Source organism: Pristiophorus japonicus, chromosome 1 (genome assembly GCF_044704955.1).
Source record: "Pristiophorus japonicus isolate sPriJap1 chromosome 1, sPriJap1.hap1, whole genome shotgun sequence".
Classification (NCBI taxonomy): Eukaryota; Metazoa; Chordata; class Chondrichthyes; family Pristiophoridae; genus Pristiophorus; species Pristiophorus japonicus.
The window spans coordinates 279781416-279791884 of NC_091977.1; the positions used below are offsets into that span (position 1 = coordinate 279781416).

At 45.6% G+C, this 10469-nt stretch overlaps 1 protein-coding gene across 1 annotated transcript in view; it reads right to left on the minus strand.

Moving 5' to 3' along the window:
• LOC139270735 (brain and acute leukemia cytoplasmic protein-like) overlaps positions 1–4348 on the minus strand; it is a 62285-nt gene extending 57937 nt beyond the window's left edge. Inside the window, exon 1 of the mRNA XM_070888463.1 lies at positions 3950–4348. Within this exon, the coding sequence (XP_070744564.1) occupies positions 3950–4118 (169 nt within the window). The 5' untranslated portion in view covers positions 4119–4348. The remainder of the gene's footprint in view (positions 1–3949) is intronic.
• Between the last annotated feature and the right edge of the window lie 6121 nt (positions 4349–10469).

A 10469-nucleotide genomic window follows, 5' to 3' on the forward strand; every position in this document is an offset into this window, starting at 1 on the left:
TTATCTGGTCATTATCACATTGCTGATTGTGGGAGCTTGCTGTGCGCAAATTGGCTGCCACGTTTCCCACATTACAACAGTGACTACACTCCAAATGTACTTCACTGGTTGTAAAACGTATTGAGGCATCCGGTGGTCGTGAAAGGCACTATATAAATGTAAGTTTTTCTTTCTTCTTTCCTTCTGGACTCAATATTGAGTTCAACAATTTCAGACCATAACCACTGCTCCCATTTCTCAGACAGGCAGTGCTGGTTATGATTCTGTTGTTGCCATTTGCAGCTTCGCTAGACCCATCTTTTGTTTCTTTTCTTGTCCCATTACCTTGCACTATCGTCCCTTTTGTCATTTAATCTCTCCTTCCCTCCACCCTACTACAGATCTTCCCTTTTGTTCTTTCTCCCCTCCCCCCTTTCCCTGCCCCTACACTTGCTTAAAAACCTGTTACATCTCTAACTTTTTTCAATTCTGATGATAGGTCATCGACCTGAAACATTAACTCTGTTTCTTTCTCCACAGATGCTGCCTGACCTGCTGAGTGTTTGCAACATTTTATGTTTTTATTGTAGCTTGACCCAGCTTTGTATACTCTGCCTGAATGACATGCTTTAACATTAACCACAGAAAGTCTGTACTTTTTTGTACGTAAGTTTAATTTTCATCAAATTGTGCTCTTGGTACTGTTACATACAGGCAACCCTGAATGATAACTCCCCTAGCTTCTTTTACATGTGGACAGACCTTCCGTTTATTCCAGCCTTTACTGCTTCAATTGTAAACGTTGAGCATGTGATATGGTGTAAAATACTCATACTCTTCAAATAGGACAGAACAAAAGTTGTTAAAAGGGGTAAAACTGGTTTTGGCCGGAAGTGTAAAATGTTTAATAGCAAATTGGCAGCCGTTTTATACCCCATCTGATTTACTTTTTCAATGGAAAAAAAATCATGTGACATGTAAAATCATGCCTGACGATTACCCATCGACCAAGACCACTTTCACTCTGGCATGTTTGAAAATATTGGGGTTAGATTTTCAACTTGCTGGTCTGGTGTAGAACGACCACCTGTTATAGAAACCTCCCGATTTTCCCTTCCATTAATATAGGACAGTTACTGACGGGATGCTAACCACTGACTCCATTCCTCTCCCCAACTTCTGTCTGAGGCTGAACCACACTATTCGCAACCTTGGTGTCATATTTGACCCTGATATGAACTTTCGGCCACATATCATAGCATAACTAAGACCACCTATTTCCACCTCCGTAACATCCCCTGTTTCTGCCCTTGCCTCAGCTCATCCGCTGCTGAAGCCCTCATCCATGCCTTTGTTACCTGTAGACTTGACTATTCCAATGCACTCCTGGCTGGCCTCCCACTAGAGGTGATCCAAAACTCAGCTGCCTGTGTCCTAACTCGCACCAAGTCCCATTCACCCATCACCCCTGTACTCTCTGACCTATATTGGCTCCCGGTTAAGCAACGCCTCGATTTCATAATTCTCATCCTTGTTTTCAAATCCCTCCATGGCCTCACCTTCCCTATCTTACTGCCTGACAGGGTGGTATTGATAGAAACCCTCACCATATTTTAAAAGTACTTGGATGTGCACTTAAAGTGCCGTAACCTGCAGGGTTACGGACCTAGAGCTGGAAAGTGGGATTATACTAGATAGCTTCTTGTTGGCTGGCACAGACACGATGGGCTGAAATGGCCTCCTTCCGTGCTGTAAATTTCTATTATTCTATTTCTGTAATATCCTCCAGCCCCACAACACCATGAGATGTCTATGCTCCTCTACTTCTGTCCTCTTGAGCATCCCTGATTATAATCTCTCCATCATTGGTGGCCGTGCCTTCTGTTGCCAAGGCCCTATGCTCTGGTGCAGCAGAGCTGGTCTCCAGTTGTCTTGGTTAATCCTTGCCACTGGACTAAGACCTAGCTCTGTCAACCCCGTGTGGTGGCTGGTGTGCAATGACCACCACACGTTAAAAAAAATCCAAGCACAGGCATCTTCCACCCTTCAAGATGTAGTTCGGGATCTGGAATATTAAGTCCTTCATTGAAACACCTGTGAACTCATCCCTTTTCGGTGTGGAAGCAAGTCATCCTCATTTCAAGGGACTGCCTATGATGATATGATGCTCTGGAATTCCCTGCCTAAACCTCTCCATCTCTCTACCTCTCTTTCCTCCTTCAAGACGCTCCTTAAAACCTGCTTCTTTGACCAAGCTTTTGGTCACCTGCCCTAATTTCTCCTTATGTGACTCAGTGTTAATTTTTTTTTGTCTCACTATACTCTTGTATAAAATGCCTTTAGGACATGTCACTACGTTAAAGGTGCTATATAAATACAAGTTATTGTTGTAATCACTGTGATGGGATTTAAGAATATAAGAATTAGGAGCAGGAGTAGGCTGTATGGCTCCTCGAGCCTGCTCCCCCATTCAATAAGATCATGGCTGATCTTCGACCTCAACTACTCTTTCCCGCCCTATCCCCATATACCTTGATTCCCTTAGAGTCCAAAAATCTATCTCCGCCTTGAATATATTCAATGATTGAGCATCCACAGCGCTCTGGGACAGAGAATTCCAAAGATTCACAACCCTCTGAGTGAAGAAATTCCTCCTCATCCCAGTCCCACATTACAACAATGGATGCACCCCCAAAAAAATACTTGATTGACTGTAAAACGCTTTGAGATGTCCAGTGGTCGTGAAAGGCGCCCTATAAATGCAAGTCTTTCTTCTTTCTTAAATGCCCGGCCTCTTATCCTGAGACTGTGCCCCCTGGTTCTCGACTCTCCAACCAGGGGATAAACCACTCACTAATCTTATTCAAAACAACCAGCCTGGAACATAAGTAGTTAAAGAAATTGAAATATTGTGTGTGTCAATGTAAACCTCGTATACCAATGACACTTAGAAAGAAAGGAAGAATATATATTCTGAACATTGGATTAATTTGAAAAGGCTTAAAGAGTCAAACCAAAAATATCCCAAATGATTAAGCAAAACAAATGCAATATGACTAGATGATGTGTTGCCGTTCAGACCGTGCACTCTGAAAGTCTTTCTCCACTCCGAGGGACTGCCTGAGAGAGGGACATACTGAAACCACCAATCATAGAGCATCAAGATTCTCCTTTGGCAGAAAATTATTTGTCAACGTCTGGGTGAAATGGCAGTACATTATTTAAAGGCGTGTGTACAGAAACCATCAGCAGCCAATTTATCAAAATGATAAAAAGGGATTTGTCAATCTCCAGGTTGTTCCCCCCACCACATGAACTAAGGGAGAGAATTACCTGGACTGGAGCATATCATCTGTGACAGAGCAGGACCGTAAGTGAATTATTCCTTTCCGGAACACATCCCAGGAACAGGAGCATAATCCCCAGCCACGCACCGCCACTTTAAAAAACTTTCTCTCCCTTCAGTTGAGGATCGGTGCAAGTGAGCCCAGTGGTGTTGCCATAGCGATCGGGGGGGGGGGGGGGCGGCTTCAAACAAGCTGTGTGTGCTTTTTTCCTGCCTATCTTTTGTTTTTAAATTCTTGCTGCTAATAAATAATGTGAAATAGACAGCATTTGCTCAATAGCCTCATGAACTGTTTAATATCAATCCGGCCTTTCCAAACCGAATGCGGATGATGCTAAAAAAAAACAATTGCGGGGAATAAATTGCTGGCAGGCAGGGCAGGTTGCAAATCGCAGGTTAACTCACACACAGGGAGTCCCGGGGGTAGGAGACAGAGAGCTGCTGTGCTCACCATGATCCTGACCCCAAACCATGAGCTGAGTGAGAAGCCCCCACATTCGGGCTTCCCCCTTGAATTTACTGTTTATGAAAGTAACTGACACACACATCCGACAGCGCAGGCTGAAATGCAAAAACAGACCGCCTTCCCAACCAAACCAAGCCAGCCCCCGCACTTATACTCACTGCAACACACGGGCAGCGAGCCCTTGTCCGCCGTGCTGGCTTCACTGGGGATGGGAAGCAGAGGCGCGTCCGTGTCGGTGTTGGTCAGCCAGGTTGACTCGGTTTCTCGGGTCCAGCTCTCGTAGTACCTGGGCTCGATAGTATCAGCCCGGCTTCCACCACAACCCATCCTGGGATTCTTCCCTCCCTCCCTCCAAAAAAAGAGCTCCCCTAGCTTATTCCAAAATGTGCAGCTCAAAACCAGAACCAGCAGCAGAATGCCCTTGTTTCCTGACTCAGTGAGCCGGGCCGGATTAGGGAAAGCATATCATGATATGTCTGTCGGAGGGGCGATTCTGAAGGGTTTTTGTTGTTCTGGTTGTTTGTGGTGCAGAAAGGGCTGGAGGCTCCCGAACACGTTTCTGCTGCCTCTCAGTCTCAGCTGTTTGACGTCAGGGATTGCGTGCTCGCCAGGCAAAAAGCAAAGAGAGACACATCTTCAGCCACTGGAAACTGAAATCAAGCACCAACTGACAATCACATTCTTCCCAGGGAACAGAGATTTCAGCCATGCATTTCCTAGTGAGAATTGTCATCATAAAATCTATCTGTTGGAAATGAGAATGTGGAACTCACTGCCACAGGGAGTGGTTGAAGCGAATAGTATAGATGCTTTTAAAGGGAGACTAGACAAGTATATGAGGAAGAAGGGAATAAAGGATTATATTGATAGAGTTAGATGAGGAAAGACGGGAATAGGCTCAAGTGGAGCATAAACGCCGGCATGGACTGGTTGCACCGAATAACCTGTTTCTGTGCCGTATATCCCATGTAATCCTATGTAATGAAATAATAGTTTCGATACCATAATAAAAGACACGACTGCTGGAAGTAAGATCTGTTGGATCTGTAGTATACCTATATACATTAATTCTCAGCGGACCGAAGGGGCTGATTGGGGGGGGGGGGGATATCTTGGAAGTATTTAAAAATATATTTTTTCAAGAGAGATGTTAGAATTCAATTTATTCTCATTTTTGCAAACTCATATCCTGAACCAGAATGCAGCACACCAGAGTGATAACCAATATGTACCAATTGCTGAGGACAGCAGTGGTACTTCTGCACTGAAATGTAAATATACCAGATTTTAAAAAGTTATTTCAACAGTATAAATTAGACTGCACAGGATGTTGGAGCGCCAACGTGTGGGTCCATAGAGTCCAACTTCTCTCATGCCTCAACTATCACCCCCATCCCCACACACACACACCTGATCGCAACAATACTGTTATGGAGATTCACTGCCTCAAAGGAGGGGGGAAATCAATTCTGAGTTGCTCATGTACAGCCTAATGGCTGACTTGGAGTGATGCTGATGGAGCTTCAGAAGTTGGATAGTCATTTGTCTTCTCAACAGCAGTCAATGATGGCTTGGTGGGATGAAGAGATACCATAGAGAACAAAACAGAAACATGGGATGCTGGGTCATGGGTTCCAGCCTACAGTTCTCATATCCAATGAGTTCTTGACCTCTGTGGTATTAGAATCATGGTACCCAGGCTTGTGCCCATGAGAAAGGAAGGAGAGCGTCATCCTCATGACCCTCCTGAATGTTAGTTCAGACTGCCATGGGTAGAATGCTGGGAGCAGCATACTTGCCTACCTTTTCATCCCAGGGAGAGAAATAGAGAAAACTTGGTGTCAATGCCCCAGCTTTCTAACATTTATCATCTGAAAATATTTGAAATCATTTGACAAGCACTAGGATTAGAAAACATATATCGTGGCAGCTTAACGTTTTTTCATTCCCAATCAAAGGTTAATAAACCTTGTTATTTATGTTTTATTTTATGAATGATTTATATTCAACTGTATAATACAATTATTTAGCTTAGTTTTAAAATCTTGTTAATATATTACATTCAAATTTGATAAATGGCTGTATTAATAGCTTTACTTTCCAACAAGTGGTAAGTACATTATCATCCCTTTCACATGACTGTAATGACCAGATTGTTTTTTAAATTAGAGATTATTTTCCTATGAATCAATACAATATTAGAGAACCCCTGAGCGGAGCAATCCTGATATAACCACAAGCTAAGACAGGTCTCTGAATAAAACAGTCTGTTCATAACTGTAATATTATTTACACTTTATTAACAACAACTTGCATTTATATGGTGCCTTTAACTTAGTAAAACTTCACAAGGCACTAAAAATCTAATGTCAGAAAGAATATTAAACAGGAATTTGTCTTGAAAAATCTACGGGGCTGAAATTCCCCTGTTGTGCACCTCCTGTTCACGCCACTGGGGACACTAATGGGGCACGAATGTGTTTTCGCCCAGGTGGTGGTGGGGAGGGGGAGGGCACGACTGGCTCCTGCAAAATTGCATGATTGCAATAGCGCGCACCCCAATGGTGGTGCCCCGTGCCGCTGCGCCTCCTGCAATGACATCATCGCAGTGCGCAGCGACCCCTTTTTGCCCCGCGATCTTTTCACCGGCATCTTTTATTTTACCTCCCCTTACCGGGCCAGCCATTGCCGCTCCTTTCACAGGGTCCGGGTACTCCGTTTCGGTGCTGGGCTGCAGCCACAACACCACGCATCGCTGGTGGCTGAGTGGAGGCCCATCAAAGGGCCTGCAGAGCTTGCCGCCTCCCTCTCCTTTAACGGAAAGGGAGCGGCGTTGAAATGCATCAGCGCTAATGCTCTGCGATAAGCCTGGGTTGCGTGCCCGATCCTGCCCTGAGAGGAAGCAGAGTGCACAACATTGCACTCCATTTCCTGTGAGGGGCGGTAACCGCAATTTTTCTTCCGGGGCAGGACTTGTGCCAGATGCAGAATGTCAGGCTCTGGAGAGATTACCGCCACCAATCGGGACAATAGGGAATTTCGGCCCTTTAGAGTCTGTGGATGTATATACGCAGAAGATACAGGATTGGTAGAAATGGATTACAAGGTAGCAATCAAACAGGAGGCACAAAACCACAAAAGCAAAGATCAACAGTTTATTAGTCATCTGTTCTCCAGGACTCAATAATCTGTGTCTTCATCAGCTGTTCACCCCGCATTTTAATGTTATCTGTCTTTTTCATTAACCTCTGCTGTTGTCACTGCTTTTTTGCTGTTGCTCTTTCTTCATCACACTGTCACCCTGGTGTTGATTCAAAGTGATGCAGAACCTCAGAGTGTTGACACAAACTGAAACAGGACCTCTCAGGATACTGGGTTAGAAACATAGAAACATAGAACTTAGGTGCAGGAGCAAGCCATTCGGCCCCTCGAGCCTGCACCACCATTCAACAAGATCATGGCTGATCATTCAACCTCAGTACCCCTTTACTGCTTTCTCTCCATACCCCTTGATCCCTTTGGCCATAAGGGCCATATCTAACTCCCTTTTGAATATATCTAACGAACTGACCTCAACAACTTTCTGCGGTAGAGAATTCCACAGGTTAACCACTCTCTGAGTGAAGAAGTTTCTCCTCATCTCGGTCCTAAATGGCTTACCCCTTATTCTTAGACTGTGACCCCTGGATTATCCACTTTGGTGGCAAAAACAGGAAGACAGAATATTATCTGAATGGTGACAGATTAGGAAAAGGGGAGGTGCCACGGGACCTGGCAATGGGAACATTCTTCCTGCCTCTAACCTGTCCAATCCCGTCAGAATTTTATATGTTTCTATGAGATGCCCTCTCATTCTTCTAAACTCCAGTGAATACAAGCCCAGTCGATCCAGTCTCTCCTCATATGTCAATCCTGCCATCCCGGGAAACAATCTGGTGAACCTTCGCTGTACGCCCTCAATAGCAAGAACGTCCTTCCTCAGATTAGGAGACCAAAACTGAACACAATATTCCAGGTGTGGCTGCACCAAGGCCCTGTACAACTGCAGTAAGACCTCCCTGCTCCTATACTCAAATCCTCTAGCTATGAAGGCCAACATGCCATTTGACTTCTTCACCGCCTGCTGTACCTGCATGCCAAACTTCAATGACTGATGTACCATGACACCCAGGTCCCGTTGCACCTCCCCTTTTCCTAATCTGTCACCATTCAGATAATATTCTGTCTTCCTGTTTTTGCCACCAAAGTGGATAATCTCACATGTATCCAGATCATACTGCATCTGCCATGCATTTGCCCACTCACCTAACCTGTCCAAGTCACCCTGCAGCCTCTTAGCATCCTCCTCACAGCTCACACCGCCACCCAGCTTAGTGGCATCTGCAAACTTGGAGATATTACACTCAATTCCTTCATCTAAAGCAGTGATGTATATTGTATTGTTTTCTTTGTTTCTTTTAGATGGTGAATTACAAAGGAACTCACCATCACTATGTAATGCTGTTATAGAGCTGGAACAGCATACCACTTCAACCTCCAGCGCGAGCTGCTCCAAGTGTGCACTGATTTTCAGATGGCGACTGGGTGACGTCATCAAAACCCTGGTCGCCATTTTGGGGTGTGGCAGGAACATCGGCAGGTCCCAGGTACAGACGAGTCGGAAGGTCGGGGCAGATGAGCAGCGAGTGTTTGTGGCGAGATGCGGTGCATGTTTATGGCAGAGGAGCAGTGAGAGATTGTGGCAGAAATGCGACAGATGAGGGTACAGGGCCCAGAAGAGCCGAGGGCCGAGAGGTGGCACGGGCCAACCCACACTGCGATATGTGTGCGCGCTAGGTCCGTGCAGCAAAGCAGGTCTCCAGTCGTCTTGGTTAATTCTTGCCACTGGACCAAGACCTAGCTTTGTCAAGTCTGTGTGGTGGCTGGTGTGCAACGGTCACCACACGTTAAAAAAATTCATGCACAGGCATCTTCCACCCCCTCAATTGGAGTTCAGGAATGGAACATCCGGTTCTTCATCGAAACACCTGTGAACTCGTGGAAGCAAGTCCTCCTCGTTCGAGGGACCGCCTATGATGATGATAATGATAATGCCGTTATCAACGACCTTCACTTGTTATTGAAGTAATAATAAAACCAGTTTTACTGTTGCTACTTAATCATTTGAACTTGCTATTATGTTTCGTGAAAGTAAATAAGTTATCCAACTAAAAGCAGTATGTGTGTTTGACAGTTAGTGATTTAGAGTGAGAAAAGCCCATTCAAACTTGTTCCTTCCAAAGGTTATGTACCATCTGCACAATCTATACTACTGTCACTTTGTATGGCTGATGTAGGTTCACTAGATTGATTTCTGGGGTGAGAGGGCTGTCCTATGAGGAGAGATTGAGTAGATTGGGCCTATACTCTCTGGAGTTTAGAAGAATGAGCAGTGATCTACTTGAAACATACAAGATTCTTAGATGGATTGACAGCGTAAATGCTGAGTGGTTGTTTCCCCTGTCTAGAGAGTCTAGAAATAGGGGGCACAGTCTCAGGATAAGAGGTCGGCCATTTAAGACTGGGATGAGGAGGGATTTCTTCACTCAGAGGGTTGTGCATCTCTGGAATTCTCTGCCCCAGAGGACTATGGATGCTGAGTCATTGAGTATATTCAAAGCTGAGATAGATAGATTTTTGGACTCGAGGGAAATCAAGGGATATGGGGATCGGGTGGGAAAGTGAAGTTGAGGTAGAAGATCAGCCATGATCTTATTGAATGGCAGAGCAGGTTCGAGGGGCCAGATGGCCTACTCCTGCTCCTATTTCTTATGAAGGAAGGCTTATCAGCATGGCAGTCGAAGTGAAGCCAAGGGCAACTCCATGAGCTCTACTCCTGCTCGTAATTCTAATGTTCTTATGTTCTTATGTAGATGTAGAGCAACAACTATAATTTTATATTTAGGCATGCACTTGATGAGCCGAATGGCCTCCTTCTGTGCTGTAATGACTCCATGTGATGTGCTCTATGCCAGGGGTTCTCAACCGGGGGTCCGCCATGGTGGTCTGTACGAAATTGACTAGTTTTAGCAGGTGGCTTTGGTGGACCCGACTCACTGCTGCCGCCTGCAGGTGGCGCTGTGCAGGGAGGTTGGCGGCTGGGCCTCCGGTGGCGGTAGAGGCGCGCGTTGCCTGTGGCCTCCCTGCGTACCAATCGTGAGTGGTAGGTGGCGGAGGAGGAGGGGCCGGAGCTTCTGTGGGAAAGTACTGACTAGGGGCCCGTCACACCGTCAAGCCAGCCTGGGGGCCTCGGTCTCTGTTTCAAATCGGCGTAGGTGGGCTGCAGGGCAGGAAAAACCCACAAAATTACTGCACTGTGTCAGCTGTGGCTCAGTGGTTAGCACACTTGCCTCTGAGTCAGAAGATTGTGGGTTCAAGTCCCACTCCAGGGGCTTGAGCACATAAATCTAGGCTGACACTCCAGTGCAGTGCTGAGGGAGTGCTGCACTGTCGGAGTTGCTGTCTTTCAGATGAGATGTTCAACCAATGCCCCGTCTGGTCTCTTAGGTGGATGTAAAAGATCTTCTGGCATTATTTCGAAGAAGAGCAGGGGAGTTATCCCTGGTGTTCTGGCCAATATCTATCCCTCAATCAACATAACAAGAAACAGATTATCTGGTCATTATCACATTGCGGTTT